Source organism: Trachurus trachurus, assembly GCF_905171665.1.
Source record: "Trachurus trachurus genome assembly, chromosome: 13".
Classification (NCBI taxonomy): Eukaryota; Metazoa; Chordata; class Actinopteri; order Carangiformes; family Carangidae; genus Trachurus; species Trachurus trachurus.
The window spans coordinates 13,105,191-13,125,759 of NC_139892.1; the positions used below are offsets into that span (position 1 = coordinate 13,105,191).

The window sequence follows — 20,569 nt, forward strand, 5'->3', positions numbered from 1 at the left end:
TCTGTCGCCTCACAGCAGGTTCAGACCTCCCGGTGTCTGTACGGGTTCTCACTGGTCCAAAAAAAGTGACAACCTGTCCAAGATGTCTCCCTCTGATTGGCTGAGATAAGGAGTTAAACCCAGTGTTTTCTACCTGCTCTGAACCAAATGGAAGATTAGCAGCGTTAGCAGCTAGTTGGAGCTAAAGGCTTCATGTAGTTCTGTACTCTGTGTGTGTGTGTCTGATGTGTAAATAGGCAAAACTTTGACAAAAACAACTCTACAAAGTGATGACACTGTAGATCCATGCTAGTGTTTACACCTGCCTGCACAGCCCACAAGTGAAAACATGAAGCTTTAACAATTCTGTCGCGTCGGCGAGAACGGTTTCGCCCTCCTACATTATAGATGTGACCGTAATTGTGGCTCGTTCACCGGGATGTGATGTCGTCGTAGAGGTGAGAGCTCTCGCTGCTCTCACTCACTGCCTCCACGTGTGTGTGTGTGTGTGTGTGTGTGTGTGTGTGTGTGTGTGTGTGTGTGTATGTATGTGTTTGTGTGTGTGTGTGTGTGTAGCTCGCAGCGAATCGCACGCTGCCGTGTTCACACACATTCTGTCATCAGAGAACATGGCATGGAGCGGTGCTTATAATGGGGTCATCATTTCCCTCCTCCATTAGAAGTCACCTAGTACTCCTGAGTCCGGGAGGAGGAAGGGGAGGGGTGGGGGGCCTCACACGTTAATGTGCTGTCAGGATTATGAGATGAACGAGCCTCCTAATCAGGCACTGGAAATTCTGACTGCGGCTCCACCGGGCCGCTGCGGTAGTTTGTCGCTAACAGCACCAACCCTGGACGCCTTAATTAAAACCTGGACGCCCGGCTACCATGGCCCCTTCGACTAAGGGTCCCCCAGGAAAAAAATTCAGAAAACGTCCCTCTCCCTGGATGTTCCTTAAATCAATCTTTGATATCAGCTCGCGGCCACAGCGCAGACAGATAATCGTATCTAACGGTGAGAAAACTTTCATGAGGTTTCCCGGGACCAGAGCGGACTTAAGCTCAATCATCAGGGGATCCAGACTTTTAAACCTGATGGAACCTCTGGCCTCGATAACAACTTACTGAAAGGTCCTACATGAGGATTTTTACTTATTTTATTATTTAAGTATTATTATTAAGTATTATTTTTTTCTTGAAAAATTGAGCAATCCCAGGTTTCCTCCACTTAATAATATGCTTTGCGTGTTGTTACCTCATGGTGACGTTTGTTTCTTCTGTTGTCCGCTGGGCTTTTTAATCCAGCCCGTTTAATTACTGGTACAAAATTGGCGAAATTATAGCAAAGACGGCAAACTTTGATGCACTGGCTTTTAAAAAAAAAAAAAAGGGTGACCAACAACAACACTGCTCCCACTGGAACTGAATGTCATTTGAATGTAGTTTTCTTTTAATTTTAGGTAATTGGCTTTTACATGGAATATTAGTTCACACAAACACTATCCGCCTGGCCTGTCCGTCAAATTTTAAAACTCTGTGGCCCCCGAGCTATAGAACGAATCGCCTTGTTTATAACTACTTCCAGGTAGAAATCCAGCATGTAATTTGAATGAGAACAATAGTAACGAACAAGAGCTATATATCATGTTTTTCATGCAACTATCACCGTTTAGACAAATCTGAAATGATTGAAGAAACATTACTATTTCTGTGTGCACAAGCAAAGCAGGTTTGTGTTGCTACGTGTGGTATTTATTCAGTTTTGGGGGAATCACAGTGTCTAGAAAGCATCAGTGGCTCAGCAGACAGGGACAGCAACGGCAGTAGCTATGCTAACGGCAGTAGCTACGCTAACATCAGGACGTCAGCTGTTAAAACCCTCCCGTTGTCAGACACGACATGAAACTACTCCAGTTAGCTCAATCATGTTGTAACTATCTGCTGGAATAAAACAATTTCATGGGCCGTTTATTGAGTCACTGGTAACGGTAACGGTTAGCTTAACCCCGCCAATTTATGATAACCATGACTAATTACAAAAACGTGCACACAGAAATAGTAATGTTTGTCCCATCATTGGTTTTATAGACTTTACAAACATCAGATTAGTCTAAACGGTGACGAGAAAAATTAGATATACTATATATATAGGGTTAGGGTTAGAAACTCTCGTCCGTCACTCTTGTTCTCATGCTGGTTTTCTACCCATAAGTAGTTGTAAACAACAAGGCGATTCGTTCTATAGGATTGATTTCAACCTGTCTGATTCCAGATGTTCCTGCATGAAAACAAAGTCACGTGTTTGACTTTGTTTGGAGCTAATAGAACAAGTAAAAACAGAGTTTCTACTAGGGATGGGAACGACACGGGATTTGGAAAATCGATTGTCGAGGCCCATGTGTCGACTTTTTGTCGAATTGTCGGCCCTTTTTTTTTTTTTTTTTAACAGCAGCAGCAGATATGCGGGTGGGGGGCTACACGTGCTTTTGTTGTGGTTTATTAACACTGCTGTCGGCACGAGCGGACGAGGCAGCACGCATTCGGTTTCTTTTTTCTTTTTTTTCTTCTGTGCATGTCCGCAGTCCTCTACGAAGAATGCAACCATTGCATCCACCTGTTTTGCCCTTTTTGCGGAGCCGGACTCGTCATCAACAGTGCACCATCACCTAGACTGCAGGGAGCCCGGACAGCTGATCTCTTGACTCTGTTGCCTGTCAGCATGCGCGCACGCTCCCGTCACATGTGAAGCAGAATGAGGGTCAAGTAGCTATCCCATTTAGAAAAAGTGGATTTGTTTTATTTAAAATATATTATTTCATTAGGGGAAAAGTGGCACTTTCTGCTGTTTATTTGAATAGGAAATATTGAAAGACAAAATGCAATTTACACATGGAAATCCCACAAGCCCCGCCCCCTCGACATTTCAACATTTTTTTTGTCGAGGGGAGCATGTGTCGATTTTTTGTCGATTTGTCGACAAAAAGTCCCATCCCTAGTTTCTACATCCAATATGTTGATGCAACATCTCAGACTTTTGGTCATAAAAGTCTTGATGAGCTGGAAAAAAAAGAAACAAAATACTGACACTGTAAAACATATTGTAATGTGTTTGGTGAGGGAAACTCAAAAGTTTTCAAAAAATCATCAAACAGCCCTGTTTTATTGTGATTTTACTTTTACTTGAATCCCTGTAATGTCGACTCAAAACATTTTGTTATTCACCAGCATCTGGATCAAGTTTGTTTGTTTTTCCTTAAAAGTTGTGCAGCACTTTGGCTGTTTGCCGTTTGTCTAAATGAGCTTTATGAAGAAACGAGATTAGATTAGATTTGATTTACTGAAGAGGGAAATTGTCTCTCTGCTCAGGAGAGTGAAGATTGGTGACATCACAGCTCATCTGCAGCCAATCGTCGTCCAACATCACCGACAGAGAAGGAGATGAGAAAACTTATGAAAAATATTTTCATCCAAATAAACTCTGTGTTGATTTTTTTTTTTTTTTGTTTAATGTGGAAGGATTCAATGTCGTTTTGAGGATTTCCAACAGTGAAACTTCCTCCTTCCGCGGAGGGAAACCACAGTGGACCCGGCTGCTTGTAAATCAGATTTTTGATCACCTTGTTTTCAGCCTAAATCGAACATGAGCATTCGCGTCACGTCGAGCGCCTCGTCCTGCAGAGGTGTGTTTTTGGGCTGTGAAAAGTAGCTGGGCGCTGGAAAAGGTCATAAAAAAAGACATTAAAATGCAGCGATCTGTCAGACTTTGGGATGATTTTTCGCTGTGAATGCTAATTTCTTTTTTTCCCCTCTTCCTCTTTTTGTGTTTCTTCTCTCTCTCTAGCTGGTGCTATTCGCAGGGAAGCTCAACACCATCGCCAGCATTGTGACCATTTTCTTCCTGTTGGTGTACGCGGCCGTGGACTTGGCCTGCCTCGCCTTGGAGTGGGCCTCTGCACCGAATTTCAGGTACACAAACAACACACACACACACCATCCCTTGTTTATCCTCTACCTGTGCTGTTGTTTATGTATGCGTATAAGGACACTGTTGTTTGCCAGCTGGATGCTGCTGCTTCCATGGCGACTGGGAACTAATTAAGACATAAAACTGGACACTCCTTACAGCCCTATATTGGACAGGGACCGACAGTAAAACCACGAGTGCATACATGTGTGTTTGTTTTTCTGGGATGTTGTAGATGTTCACAGATTTGAATTTACAGTGTGTGTGTGTGTGTAGTTTGCCCTCCTAGGACACTTGTAATGATCCTGATTTATAAAAGCTCTCCACACACACACACAGCAGCAGAACACGGCCGGAGTTCAGCGTTGGACTTTTATGAGCTGCTTCGTATTTTTAATGTGAAGCGTCGTCGTCCGAATCTGCTCCATCTTTAATTTATAAAAGTTTCATCTCCAAATCCAACGAACCTGTTTTTGTCGTCTTCTTCTTCCTCCTCCTCCTCCTCCTCCACCGGCCTGTGAAGCCTCGACGTGATAACTGTTCTTCTTGCTTTTATTTGTTACGCAGGGGAAGAAACCGCTCAAACGCCCCGGCGTCGTCAACTTTATCGTTATGACAAACCGCCTCCATAGCTGAGAATGAGTCGTATAAGATATGTGTGTGTGTAAGGACATTTGCAGAATTTCTCCACATTAAAGAAGCGTCGGTCAACAGAACGGTGTGAAATAAAAACATCCTGTTTTTTTGCCTGACGGAGAGTTGGTTCGATCCCCCGGCACAGTGGGATCTATCGAGCTGTTGTTGCTGCTTGAATATTTGCTGGGATGATGTAAGTGGATTAATAAACGGATGGTTCCACTGCTGCAGCCGTACGTACGGGGATCGAACACTTCACTCACAACACGCTGGACTGAACTCAGCTGTTAGAAGATGCTGCTGCCTTCACTTCATATTGAATGTTGTACGTAAACACTAAACACACTCTCAGATGACGCTTGTCTGATTCCAATTCAGGTCACTAATGCAGTTTTATAAATAAAAGAAGTAAAATCTATTTTATCTATGACTCACAAGTGTTTTACAACTGTCAGGTGAAAGTATTTTACTATAGATACACACACATAGATGTATATATTTTTAAAGTATATTTTGGGGCTTTTGTGCCTTTATTTGATTGGACAGCTGTAGACTGACCGGAAAACAGAGAGAGTGGGAATGCAGCAAAGGGCCAACAGGTGGAATCGAACCTAGGCCGCCAGGCGGGGACTATAGCCTCTGCATGGGTGCCTGCTCGACCCACTGAGCTAAACGACGCCCCCTATTAAATATATTGACATACTTTCTAAGTTTCTCAGTTAAGTTTGTTGTTTTTTGCGTTGAAGTAATGAAATCTGTTACCCCAGCAACATAAAGGTCAATAACATAAAAAAAATAGAGCCCATAATAAAACTGATAATTACGATAAAAAGAACAAATAGAAAGCATTAATTAGTTGCTTAAATGATTAATTATGCAACTAATTAATGCTTTCTGTTTGTTCTTATTTGCTTTATAAAGCATTCTTCCTACACTGATAATAACTGATGTTTTATAAAGTAACACTAATAATACTACCTGAATTTATTAATAAATGTTTATTAAAACATAATTAACACACTCATTAACCATGAGTCAATGTCTAAATCATTGTGTATATAACTGCAGTATAAATGTTCATCTAATAGTTAGTTTATTATTTACTGACACTTTATAAATGATCTAATGAACTACTGATTGATCAATTGGAATCAATCACAGCCATTATAGATGTGCTTATTAATCATTTGTAAATATTACATACTAATTAGAACCAATGTATGGAGAGAGCTTTATTAATGATGAATCAATGATTAATAGTGAGTACTTACTGTATGTTCACTACTACTTCTATTATTCTATTACATTGAGCTCTGGAGCCAGATATTTAGGGAGGATGTGTTTTGTTTTCCAAATGAGTGGTTTTCAAACTTTTTTCTGGTCCAACACATTTAAACTGACACAAATTAGACCTTGAACCCAATTATGTCGAGATAATTATAAAAAACAAAACCAAAAGCTGAATCCAGGGACAGAAACCAAACAGTGCTTTTTGTAAAGACGTGTAAACAACAGTTGATGTTTCCTGATGCCGTCGGTTTGATCCACTGAGTTCACTTCACTTCTCACTGCCCTCGAGCACGACTCAACAAATTAATAGAAATATCATTATCAACTCCTCAGTGAGGTCCAAGTGCAATATCCAAATAGCAGGAGCTGCATTTTGTTGATAAAGTAAAAACGTGTCACAGTGAGCCATTATAAATGAAGCATTGTGTTCACACTCTCCAGACAAATTCACGTTGTCATCACTATTTGTATTTTCATTTTTTTGGCAGCGGAAATTACTGAAATCCTGATTCATCGCAACACGTTTCAAAACAGTTGCCACATTGTTCTGATTTTTTAACACATCAGTCAACGTCTAGTCAAGTACAGGGTATTAACTGAATTGGCTCTGGTTTATTTTGACCCATTTTAAAAATGCATCTTATCATTCTGCAGTGGAGTAGTGTTACTGAGATCGAACTGGGCTCAGGAGAAAAGTAGAGTAAATATTGAGTACAGCTCAACTGATAAGAGATGTTTGGGGCCGATACTGACACCGATTGAGTAAAAATTTCAATAACCGATTAATCTGCTGATATTCCTCATGTTATTGTTCGTTTTATAATTAATGGTAATGAACCTACTGCTGTGACTACAGGGATTATTGTGAGAGGAGGATCTTCCAAAATGTTGAACTATCCCTTTAATTCACCTAAAACCAGAAACATATTTTGTCAGGCTTTTATGCCTTTAATTGGGCGCCTGCTCCACCCACTGAGCTAAACGACGCCCCTGCATCACTTCATATTTGCCTAAATATTGAAGTGCATGAGTCGGTGCTGCCAGCAGAGGGCGCTGTCACTGTGAGGAGTGTCTGTCTGTCTGTTTGTCTGTTTGTTTGAAGGTTGTGAGTGCGACAGTCGATAATTTTCCATGCGGCTCGTTCACGCTGCTGCTCCTCTGGTGTCGTCCATGCTGCTGCTGCTGCTGCTGCTGCTGCTGCTGCTGCTGCTGCTGCTATCAGCTCGCGCCTCGTTATCGCTGTGTGACCGCTGGCACCGGCTACAGGACACAAAGTTAGCCGCTCAACTTTTTGAATTTTTTTTTTTTTTCCCATCGTCCATCTCTGCTCTCCACCAACCAGGGGCCCCCCGGAGCTGATAAGACCGGGCTTGTAGTCCGGCCAGCCCCCCCCCCCCCCCCCCCCTCTCTCTCTCTCTCCTCCTCAGTTGTTAATTCTGTTATTTCATTGTTGCTGTGTCACTGGGCAAAATTGTAATGCCAGTTGTTTGTGTGTGTATATGTTTATTTTTCTCTCCGCCCGTGCTCTTTGCTTCTTTCACTTCTCCCTCTCTCCCTCCCTCTGTCTCTCTCTCTCTCCCTCCCTCCGTCTCTCTCTCTCTCTGTCTGGCTCTCTCCCACGTCTCTTTCCAGGCGAAAAGAATTAAAAGCCATTTAGCGCCGTCTCTCCCCCTGAGAACTGCTCTGTAATTAGCATAACTAATTTAGCAGAAATATTTCCCTTTCCCTTAAATTTGCTGTTGTGGAGGAGGGAGGAAGAGGAGGGGGAAGGGGGGGGGGGGGGGTGAAATTGTGATGTAGCGGAAAAGATGTCTGCTTGTTAAGAGTGTCTGTGTTTGTGTGAGAGAGTATACAACAGGAGAGAGCAACGCAATTTAATGTGTTTGTGTGTGTGTGTGTGTGTGTGTGTGTGTGTGTGTGTGTGTGTGTGTGTGTGTGTGTGTGTGTGTGTGTGTGTGTGTGTGTGTGTGTGTGTGAGACCTAAGTCATGCTGGGTGATTTTTTATTTTTTTTCCTGATCGTTGATGTGTGAGTTCATCTGCCTCTTGGACACACACGCCTCTTGTGTGTGTGTGTGTTTTCCTTGTTTGTAGTTTTATCTTTGTGTGTCAGCATGTGTGTCTATCTGTGTGTGCATGTGTGTGTGTATCAGTGTGTGTGTGTGTGTGTGTGTGTGTGTGTGTAGGCTTGTGTTGGCGGCAGCTTTATCAGTGGTGGCTCCAGCTGTGTGGAGGACTCCTCAGGGGGCTGAAGCTGCTGCACGGGCACCGGCCACTTGAACTTGTGGCTTAAATACGCATGAAAACACACACACACACACACACACACACACACACACACACACACACACACACACACACACACACACACACACAAACATACACAAACACGCACACACATACACTCACACACACACACACATACACAAACATGCACACACACACACACAAACGTATATACACACATATGCACTCTGTATCACAGGGTCACTGGCCAGCATTCAGAGCTCCACAGTGATGCCAAAGGATGTTTGTTGTAGGTTTGTGTTGGAGCTCAGTCACGTCCCGGCGATGACCTTCAGTCAGACTGAAAGGAAAACAACAACAACAAAAACAACAAAAAACAAACACATTTTTTACTCCTTTCACTTTTCCCAGCTCAGTCCCCTCTCTCTCTCTCTTTCTCTCTCTCTTCTTTTCTTTGTAGCCGCCTCCATCGTCGTCCTATTAATCTGTGATTTGAGCTCCAAAACAAAAAGCTTCTCCTCCACTCGGTGCCTTTATTTTGTCCAAATGTGACTCACTCAGTGATTCGACTTCACAGTTTTATTAAAGGAGTTTGAGGTTTTTAAAAAATCCAGATGGATCATGAACATTGTTTGGATGGACGGGTGAAAACTATGTCTTTAAAGAACCGTTATCTGTGAATGCAACAGTAAATTTATACCTCAATGATATAATATGATCACACATTTTCAACATTTTGCACACTGTAAAAAAACACCAAGCACCAGTCCAAGCAGCAGCAACTAACCAACTAAACTAACTCATCAACTAACTCACCGGCCATGAAGCACGCATCACGTAACCGTAGCAAAAAAGTGTCTCATCAAACCTATGAACCCTGGTTGAACCCTTTGTTTTCATGTAATCAAAGTCTTAGTTATTCACAATATCAAAACAACATGAATGCATCTTGTCCCGTATCAAAGGAGAAGCCGCATCCCACCAATTAAAAAAAAAAAGATTAGCGGCCTATTTAGGTCATTTGAGAGAGAGACAGTCAGACAGACACAGAGTCAGAGAGAATCATCGCAAAGTCAAAAATAGTCAAAAATTAAAGGTTCAAAAGAGAGTTCTGCTTGAAAATGTCTCCTTCACTTTAAACCTGTTTTTTCTCAGAGTTATCCTCCCCAGAATGCTGAATTAGGAGAAAACATGCTGTATTCAAATGAGGATAAAGTGGAACATGCTACGAACTCTGGTGAAAGCAGAGAGTCTCCCCTTTCATTTGAGATGTTTTGTGTCATTTAAGTCATAGCACAACATTTTCTGTGGCTGTTTGAAAAGTTGTAGAAATCCTCAGAAGTGCTGGCACTGGCTGTACACTGAGGGAAAAAACTGTGGCAGTGAACTTAACTTAAACTTAACTTAAAAGACCTTTATTGTCCTTGCGGAAATTTGTGCTGCACAGCAGCTCAACAATCATCACAGTCCCACTCAACACATATCATACTTAAACAAATCATACATTAAAAAGAAGCATCATACGTATAAATAAAAGTAAAAGTCAAGGTGTATGCAAGAGTCCAAGAGTCCAGGGATCCCGTAATGTGTGAGTGTGAGTGTGTGTGCATGAGTTGAGACTATTGCAGCCTAACCCTAAATCCATACCAAAAATATGTAACAATCACAGGAATTAAGAACCTACAGTGAGATAAAAAATAATATAAATAAAAGATGAGACACCACCATCGATAAATTAGGATAAAATGTCATATGTAGTAGTCGTATGTTGATGCAGGAACAACTCACTCGATCGGTTGATTAGATTGTGCGGAGGTTTTATCAGGTCGCACCGTGTCGACGACGTGTGAGTTCGATCTCCCGTCATGCGACAGCGAGGCGAAGCGTCCGCCGTGTGTCCGACTGAATCTGTGTGAGTGTTTCCTTGAGGTCGGTCCAGTCTCCACTGGGTCAGTGCCAGTGTTGGGAGGGACGCTCCCTGACGTAACGTCTCCCACTCACCGACCTCTCACTTATAGAGCCTGACATCTGCTGGCAGCACAGAGAGGGAGAGGGGGAGGGAGAGGGGGGAGAGAGAGGGAGGGGGGAGGATAAAGTTTCTGTCCCTGCTCTGCCTCCATCATGACGTGTCTCTTGGCTAAAGGCCGGGACTCCTCTCTCCATCTTCATCGCTCTCCGTTTCTTCTCCTTAATGTCTCAGAGGACTTGATTGGCAGCGATTATTTCAGGCTGTTTTCTGCCGAGTCAGCTCAGTGACATCAGTCGCCGGAGAAACGAGAGCCGGGGTGAGAGCGAGGTGATTGCACAGAGGGGGGGGAGGGGGACCGCCACCACAGCCACCGCCACTGCCGCCCATGATGATGATGATGATGATGATGATGATGATGCTCAGGAGGGGGATGGAGACAAAAGAGGTGGGAGGAGGAGGAGGAGGAGGAGGAGGAGGAGGAGGGGGGCGGACCGGGAGGGCGAGCTTTTATCGTAATTACAGCGGCTCTCCGATGGGCTGGAGAGAGGGACAAGACGAGGGAGCTGTGGCCGCGGCCGCTGATGCTAAGTGATCGAGTGCAAGAAGAAATAAAAGCAAAGTTTAAAGACAGAGCGCCCCCCCCCATCCCCCATCCCCCATTCCCCTCGGGTGCAAAAACCTGCAGCGAAAACCTCTTGACTAATTTCATTAGTGTGACTTTCCGTTGTGAGTCTCGTCCCGTGAGGTCCAGTGAGCGCAAAGTTTGTTCCCATTTGTCTGGATTTTTTAAAGTTTGAGTGAAACTCAGCGAGCACTAAACTGCTGAGTCGACGGTTTGAAAGTTAAATCCTGTGTTTACATCAGTAACCTCCACGCAGCAGCCCGGTGTCGGACAGCAGGCCTCTGTGATGATGTTATATGCCAAAGGGAAAAGAGAGGCAGACGAGCTCAGAGGTGTTTTTATGTTTTGTTTTTTCTAAGCCGGACGACTTCAGCATGACGATGATTCTCTGCTTTGCTCTCAGTCCGTCGTTTATTAGTAGACAGAAGTAAAAAACACAAATGGAGACAGCAGCGGTGGAGAAAAGTCTGCAGCAGAAATCAATCAGAGCAGCAGAGTCGTTCTTCTCTTGCCTGATCCTCGACCAGACGCCAGGATCCTGTGAATAAAACCTGAGCGATCGATGAATATTAGGAACTGACTCTTCGTTTGTACACAACGGCTGATAAACAACAAAAAAGCTAAAGGGTACATCGCAGAAATGAGCCGTTGGCATTTAAAATCATCTGCCCAACAGAAACAGAGTGTTTATTTAAGTACAGTTTATTTAAAGGAGCTTGTATCTAAATAATATGAAGATCAAAACATCCAAAGGCCCTGTTCTTTAGATAGAAAACACACTTCCATCCATGGACATATTGGTAAATGCAGGCAAATGCAGAGACTGCATGCTTGCTGAAAAACTGCCCTCGACGGGAACACGCATCAGTGGTTTTGCATGAATTTACCTAGAAAACAACTCTGTCTGGTCACGTTCTGTTATTATCTCATAGCGTGGTGAATGTGCAGGTCACAACTTGTCCACCAGAGCGTTTTGGAGTTGTTGGATTGTGTATTTGATGAGTTTGATGAGGGAAACCAAGAAATCCCATTAGCCTCCGTAGCGTAGCTCTGAGCAGCTCGCGGCTCTGCTCTGCCGTTCTAAAAATAGTTTGCACCGACAATTAAAGGTAACAAACCTACTGCTATGACTATAGGGATTATGACAATGGGCCAAAATGTTGAATTATCCATTTAACAAAAGTGGCAAATGCAAACATCTGCGAACAGAAACGAACAAAGTATCAACTGGCCTGTACAGTCCAAAAGTGAAAAAACGCCCAAGGGGACTGAACCCAAGAACCAAGAAACACAAAAGAAATTTGCAAGGACCTAACGAGAGAGAGGTACGTGGAGAGGGCCGACAAGGAAGACAACTCGGGCAACAAGTGACTGAAACAGGGGGGTTATAGAGTATATACACAGACAAGGGGAAGACAATGAGACAGTGAGGAGGAAAACACAAGAGGGCACAAAGAAGAGTTTAAGAAAAACTTAAACTAAACCAAGGAAGACACGGAGGACATGACAGCACCGAGTCCTTACTAATAACTTCACCGTCTCACTTCCACCACACACGAGTCGTGGTTATTGTTTGGTTTTAGCAGCTTTCTGTTTCCTGACCACAGTGAAGAAAAGTCAAACCACTTGGAGGGAAAACATCCGCCTCTCTCCATCGACCACTTTTCTGTTTTTCTTTTCCCTCTAATTCCACTTCCTGGCGGTCTCGCCCCCCCCCGCCATCCCTCCTGATACATTAGCTCTTTCCCCGCTGGGCGACGCCGGCTGCTTTTCTTTCTCTCCTCTTTTCACAGAGCGAGAGTTTGATCCACGGAGGTTTTGCGGCCCGTATTGTGTAATTACAGCCGGGGCCTGTTTTTAATGGCTGTTTATCCACACGGACGCCGTTATTGCAGGGAAATTGGGGTCAATTACATGATCCTCTAAAAATGCGAGCGCCCCCACCCGCGGCGCCGCACACAACTCTGTGGCCTCTTCAAGTCATTTACACTTAAGTGGCACACGCACACACATATATATCGGAGTGTGTTTTGACAGGTTCATATGTGCATTAAACACAACTAAATAACGCACTCATTCATATATGAGTCTGAGGCCGTGTGACAGACTCTGGGAGGTTTTACTCCAGCAGCTCGTTATCTGTGTGTGGTGTTTGCGTTAATTGCTTTTGTCCCGACATTAACTCTACATTTGTTTTGATGCTGCCGCCTGCGGTCACGCATCAGCAAATGACTCAGTAGATGTGTGTGTGTGTGTATGTGTGAATTACTCATCGTTTTCTGGTTAAAGTTTGACTGTTTTTTTGTTTTTTAAACGATGCCGAGATGTTTATTGAGGGAAAGGATTCATTCTTACCAGTTTAACAATTTAATTATCATAACACCTCCTAATTACAGTGGAAATAGTGTGTGTCTGCTTTAACGCAACAGAGTGTGTGTGTGTGGTGTTTTCTTAGAGGCTTTAAAATAATCACTGAATTGAACAAAGAGGAGTCGAGGTAACGACGTGAAGTATTATTCCTTGTGTTTACTGCCGGGCTGTGAAATCGCTCTTAATTCTTCTTCTGTTTCCTAAATACCATGCAAGTTGTTGTGATGAAACTCTCTCTCTTTAAATTTGACAAATTTGACAACTTTCACCCGCACCAAACCTCCAATTTATTGAAATTACGAAGCAATTCCACGGAGATCTGTGGATAAGTCTTCACACTATCAAGAAAAAATTATCTTAAATATCTTTATTATTGCAAATGGTTCATTCGTCCAATGCATTTTTTTTAAGTATCTACTTTTTCATGTGATAAGTTTTATTTATAATTTTTCATTCCTAATTATTGTTTTATTGCTCTCTCTTGCACAGTGTTTTATTTGTTTATATTTGTGCTGGTTTTATTTCATCTTTGAAGCAGTTTTAAGTTATCATTATTATCGTCAGACAAGTTGCACCAAGCTAATTCAGACATTATAACTAAACTACAAATACCTTAATAAAGGATCTATTATCAATCAGTTCACCATAAACGAATCAATATGGCAGCCAATATACTCACTTATTTCTTATATTTCTTAATTTCTGTGTTAATTCCTTCTTAATTCTTTCTGTAAATCACTTCCTAAGTTAAAATTAGTTATATTATTAAATCAAAATAAACAATAAAGAGCTGCCTCTGTAGCAGAGACATTGTTAAGAAGAGCACAACAATCTTCACCGTAGTAAAACACTTAGAAACGATCAATAAAACACATTTTCAACACTCGAAATCTCCACAGTTCCAAAATAGTTGGTGGTAATAATAATAATAATAATAGAAATTATAATAAACTTTATTTATGTTTCTCCTGTCGTGCAGGAAAAGCAGAGAAACTTAAAAACAAATGATGATGAAACAAGAAGACAGAAATAAACATATTGACTGTTTTGAATTCCAGTTGTGTGTAAAGACTGAAAAGAAAAAGAGAAAATATAATTAAGGATTTGACTGAAAACAATCGGCCTCTGTTTCTATGAACCGACTCGGTAGCCGGGAACAAGGTCAATAAACAGCGATTCTCTGACTGAGGATGTTTTTGCTCTGCTCTCGCTCGACTTTAATAATTCACAGTGAGATTCTTGTTGGAGTCCAGGTGGAGAGATAACCACGTTAGGAGAATCTTAATTTCATTTCTGCTGCTTCTTCTCTGAACTCCTCGGTGGTTTGTCAAATCGTCCTCCGTCTGAGCAGCTGATGTTTGTTTGGGACGTCTCCGTTCAGAGACCTGGGACGGGACGTCGGTGTCTGTGTGTTTCCTCTGAAGGAGTTTGATGTGGAGACGTCACTCAGATTATCTGTGTCAGACCCCGTTTGATTTAATGCGTTTGTTGTTGTGACTGCTGTGGATTATCGCTGTTATTGCTCCGTTTATTAACATCAGTCCTGACCCGTCGATGATCAGCTACTGAAGAACCAATGATTGTTTGACCTCCACCAGGAAAAGAAAGAAAAAAAAGAAAACCATTGTCAAACATCAGAGACGGGGCGGTGCGTGGCGCAGTGGTTAAAGTGGCCGCCCCATGTAGAGGCTATAGTCCTCAACGCAGGCGTCCCCAGGTCGAATCCTGCGTCGGGCAGACCTTTCCTGTATGTCATTCCCCCTCTCTCTGCCTCCCCCTTTCCTGTCTATCTCACTATGTCCTATCAAATATAGCCAAAAAAGCCACACAAAAAAAATACTTTAAAAAAGACATTAGAGACATGTTTTCATCTTGCACAGATGATCATTAACTTCAGTTTTGATAAGAAAGAAGAGGAGGAAAAGCAGAAAAATAGGAAAAGGGAGCAGGAATGATGAGAAGATAAAAAGTAGAAGATGAAGAACAACACACAGAAAAGAGGAATAATTGGAAAAGGAAGAAGAAGACAAAGGAGAACAGGAAGAAAAAAGAAGAGGAGGAAGTATAAGAAAAAGAGAAAGAAGGAGAAGATGAGGACAGGTAAGAGAGAAAAAAGAAGAGAGGGAGGAGAAAGAACTGAAAGAAAAGGAAAAAGACAAAGAAGTAGAAGAGGAAGAATGACAAGAAGAAAAAGCAGAAGACGTATAAAAGGTAGTGGAAGAGGACAATGAGGGAGGACAGGAAGAAGATAGAAGAGAAAGAAGAAGAGGAGGAAAAGGTATACCAGGGTGTGGAAGAGGAAGACAGATGATGAAGGAGAGAAAGCGAAAGAGGTGGAAAAGGGAGTGGAATACGATGATGTCGGAGAACAGGAAGAAGAAAGAAAGGGAAGAAGAACAAGAGAAAGGAGGAGAAGAACACAATGATAGGAAGATGAAAAGGGAGAAGATGTAGAAAGGGGAGTAGAACAAGACAATGTAGGAAAACAGGAAGAAGAACAAGAGAAAGGAGAAGAAGATTGAGGAGGAAGAAGAACAAGACGACAAAGAAGTAGAAGGGGGGAAAAAGGGGGAAGATGTAGAAAAGGGAGTGGAATAAGACGGTGTAGGAGAACAGGAAGAGGGAGACAAGGGAATGGAAGAGAAAGAAAAAGACAAAGAGGATGAAGGAGAAAAAGATGAAGAAGTAGAAAAGAGAGTGGACAATGGAGGAGGAGGAGAAGACATGGCCTATAGCGATAAAACCATGATGTTGTGATAATGAGTCATCCCACCACAGCAGCTGGATGACTCTGCTCTCTGCAACATCTGCAACATCTGTCTGCATTAAAACTTTAGTTGTTCACCGTTTGTTCATCAGTGTTTGTTTTTGTTTTTTTACAACTTCCTGTAAACTTCCTCCAGATGCATGATGGGAAATATTCTCAGAGGAAACTCGTCCTGCAAAATACTGACTCAGCAGGATCCTCGATCTGCTGAGTCAGCACTCGTTGTCTGTACTGGTAGATACGGTGCAATGACATAATTAGACTGTTACAGTAACTCACTCTCTGTGTGTGTGTGTGTGTGTTTTTCCTCCAGGCCGACCTTCCGGTACTTCACCTGGCACACCTGTGTGCTCGGCATTGTGGGATGCGCCGTCATGATGTTCCTGATCAACGCCATCTACGCCTCGGCCAGCATCGCCTTCATGCTGCTGCTGCTGCTGCTGATTCACTACCTCAGCCCCACCTCCAGCTGGGGATACATCAGCCAGGCGCTCATTTTCCACCAGGTCTGACACACACACACACACACATACTGACACACACACACACTCACACACAGTGACACACACACACACAGACACACACAATACAGCCTTGTCATTACTAGAGCAACTAAAATCTCATCCCCTCAGCTTTACAAGAGCCTGTACCTCTGCCAAGCAATCGTTCTATCAGGTTTACAGACACACACACACACACACACACACACACTTTTTCCTCCTCTGTTGTCCCACGTAAACACACACACAAACGCCGCCTTGTCATTTCTACAGCAGCTATCTATCACTTTTATATCGGCTTCACCAGACACACACATCTGCATCTTCTCTCTCTGCGCACTTCTTCTTTACGTTTATGACACACACACACACACACACACACACACACACACACACACACACACACACACACACCGGTAACGCACCTACACACACGAACGCATACACACTAACACACACACGCAGCTTTACATCATCCAGCTCCCTGTGTCCTCTATCTTGCCAGCCTGTTGCTCTCAAGGAGAAGGAGCATCGTTGCCAGGAGGGCCTGTTGCCGAGGGGAACGGTTGCCAAGGCTGTGGGCAGGGGGTTATGGGTGGGTGGGGGGGTTGAGGGTGTCTGGGTTTTGCCAGCAGCTTGTCAGGAGGCAGAGGATTATTACAACCACTTAACTTATTACGCTTTTTTCCTCCTCATCCTCCTCCTCTTCCCATCCTTTTCCCATCCTGCTCTCTTCATCTCCTCCCCCCCTTTATCCCGCTCCTCCTCCTCCTCCTCCTCCACCTCCTCCTCTTCCTCCTTCTCCTCCTCCTCCTCCCCCTCCTCCACCTCCTCCTCCTCCTCCTCTTCCTCCTCCTCCCCCTCCTCCTCCTCCTCCTCCTCCTCTACCAGGTGATAAGTAGTTGGCTTGTTAGTATCGTAGATGGACGAACTGAGCAGGTCTGTTGGGTTCAGGCCCAAAAAAAACTCCTGGACCAACAGTTGTTACTGGCAAACTCAATCAGAGACGCACAACACGACAACGGAGGAGTGTGTAACACAGACACATGGACACACAAAGCTACAACACAATTATAAAGATGCACAAAACAACAACTCAACCACTAAATTACACAAAATAACTGCACAACCACTAAGACACACAAAACAACCACAAAGACACACAAAACAACTACACAACCACTAAGACACACAAAATAACTACAAAGACACACAAAACAACCACACAACCACTAAGACACACAAAACAACTACAAAGACACAAAAAACACAACCAATAAGATACACAGAACAACTACAAAGACACACAAAACAACTACACAACCACTAAGACACACAAAACAACCACAAAGACACACAAAACAACTACAAAGACACACAAAACAACTACACAACCACTAAGACACACAAAACAACCACAAAGACACACAAAACAACTACAGTACACAACCACTAAGACACACAGAACAACTACAAAGACACACAAAACAACTACACAACCACAAGGACACACAAAACAGCCACTAATACACACAAAACAAACTACATGAAGACACAAAACCACCACACAGAGACACCAAATGTCCACCAAGAGACACGGATGAACAGAGTAGTGATGCAGAACGACAGCAGTGTGATGTGGTGACGATGATGTCATGTGATGATGTAATAAGACGCTAGTCGACGTCATGGAGACGAAGCAGTTCGTCTCGTTGTCTCGTAACGCCCCCGAGGCCGGAGGCTGTTTACAGAAGTGATTAATTAACACGATCTCACATGAGAAAACAATGAATGAACAATGAAGCTGCTAATAACGTTGTTCATTAATTAATAAGAGTCCTGACACTGTTTACTCATTCACAGGGCGCCTCTTCCTCTTCTCCTTCTTGCCCTCCTCTTTTTCCCCCACTTCCCCTCTTTCTCTTCTTACACTTCCTCCTATTTCATCTTCCTACTTCTCCTTCTTTCTCTTCCTCTTCCCCTGTTTGTTTTTCCTCTTCTTTTTCCTCCTCCTTTTCCTCCTCCCTTACTTCTTGCTTCACTTCCTCTTCCCCCGCTTCCTCTCTTTCTCTTCAACACTTCTTTTTATCCCTTTTCTTCTCCTCCTCCTTCTTCCTCACCCTCTTCTACTTCCTCTTCCTCTTATTTTATCGTCCTCCTCCTCCTTCTCCTTCTTTCTCTTCCTCTTCCCCTGTTTGTTTTTCCTCTTCCTCATCTTGCTCTTCCTCTCTTCTTGTCCTCCTCTTTTCTTCTACACCTTATTCTTCCACTTTATTCTTACTTCTTGCTTCACTTCCTCCTCTTCCATTTCCTCTTTTTTTTCTTTTTCCTCTCCCCCTCCTCCTTCTCTGTCTTTGTCTTCTCCCTTTCCTTTCCTCATCTTGCTCTTCCTCTCTTCTTGTCCTCCTCTTTTCTTCTTCATCTTATTCTCCCACTTTATTCTTACTTGCTTCACTTCCTCCTCTTCCACTTCCTCTTTTTTTTCTTTCTCCTCTTCCCCTCCTCCTTCTTTGTCTTTGTCTTCTCCCTTTCCTTTCCTCATCTTGCTCTTCTCTTCTCCTTGTCCTCCTTTTTACCTCTTCTTCTGTCTCATTTTCATCTAATTCATCTTCCCTCCCTCCCTCCCCTCCCTGATTAAAACCCACTAACATCAGCATCAGGCCTCCTGTGACACACCTGCACTTGTTTGTTTGCCATTTCTCTCGTTTCCCTCCGGTGGCTCGAAGCCAACTGGGCGACACTGCAACAGGAAGCAGAGACACACGACTGTAGATTAACAGTGTTGAGGACAGAGGGAGAACGGAGGGAAAGACAAACTGAGGCAGGAGCCGTCGATGGTATCACAGGAGGTAAAAGACAGAGACAGAAGAGGAGAAGAAGGGAGGAGGGATGAGTGATGGATGAGACCGGAACGACAGAGGAATAATGATCGGCTGATGGATGAGAAGACGGAGGAACGGAGAGATAAAGAGACAGATCATTAGATGAGTGGAGGCAGTTGCTCTCCGCCTGGGACCCGTTTTGTTTTGTGTGTGTGTGTGTGTTTTTTTTTTTTTTTTTTTACTGGGCGGAGATGAAGATGTAATAATGATGGAGATAGTTGCATCTTCATTTTTGATTGAGCTCTGATGGATCGTTCACAACGAAGCTCATCATTATCAACACGACTCCTCCACCTCTGTCATCGAGGGCTGAAGCTGAACACGACGTTTCACTTCTTCAGCTCTACAAAAAAAACACTAATGTGGGAGTCCCAGGTACTTAACGTCTGGTGAGGTTGTCACCTTGGAGAGAGTCATTAAACCACCCATCACGTGGGTCGTTATAGGGTCACATGGGCCGAAGTGTGACTCATTAGTGACGCTCAAGACGACTCTCACCAAAGGTTAAATACCTGCAACTCCAACATCAGTTTTTTTGGGGAATGAAGAAGTCTTTCTGATGAGCGGTGAAACATCTTCAAGAACCAAACAGAAGTCAAGATGTCTACTATGACCTGAACGACTGAGGATCTACACAGATGTTCCTCCACCTCTTTCTTCTTGGGTTCAATCTCTAATCAGAGCAGCAACTCCAGACGATTTCTTCTAAAAACTAATGTCTGTTGGAGTTGTCAGATGTGGGTCACACATAGGCTGTGACTCATTAGTGAGTAGTTAAAGATGCTCCGAACGACCCTCAAGGTGACAACAATACCTGCAACTCCCACATTAATTTTCAGAACTGAAGAAGACTTTTTAGATCACCTTCAAAAACTGAACCGAAGTCCAGTTACCTTCAACTTCAGCGCCTCTTGACCACCATGACCTGAACAACTGAGAACCTACGCAGATGTTCCTCCACCTCTTTCTTCTTGGGAAGTGGAGCAGCGACACCAGACGACTTCTTCTAAAAACTAACGTCATTAAACTACCCATCATCTGGGTCAATCAATAGGGTTATCTGGGCCAACGAGTGACTCATTAGTTGAGTAGTTCAACAGTTCTCCGGATGACCCTCAAGGTGACTCCTGCAACTCCCACATTAGTTTTTAGAACTGAAGGACTTTTTCTGATGAGAGGTGAAACATATTCATAAACTGAACTGAAGCACTTTCAACTTCAGCAACTCCTGACCACCATGACCTGGATGACTGAGAGCCTACACAGATGTTCCTCCACCTCGTTCTTCTTGAATTAAATCCCAAAGCGGGACGACTTTTTCTTAAAACTAATGTAAGAGTCCCA

At 43.3% G+C, this 20,569-nt stretch overlaps 1 protein-coding gene across 1 annotated transcript in view; it reads left to right on the plus strand.

Annotated features, from left to right (window-relative positions):
* LOC310996421 (solute carrier family 12 member 9) overlaps window positions 1-20,569 on the plus strand; it is a gene marked incomplete at its 5' end in the record, with an annotated part of 89,697 nt that overhangs the window by 58,974 nt on the left and 10,154 nt on the right. The window contains 2 exons of the mRNA XM_083985813.1: window positions 3,821-3,945; window positions 16,157-16,349. Of these exons, the coding sequence (XP_083841939.1) occupies window positions 3,821-3,945; window positions 16,157-16,349 (318 nt within the window). The remainder of the gene's footprint in view (window positions 1-3,820; window positions 3,946-16,156; window positions 16,350-20,569) is intronic.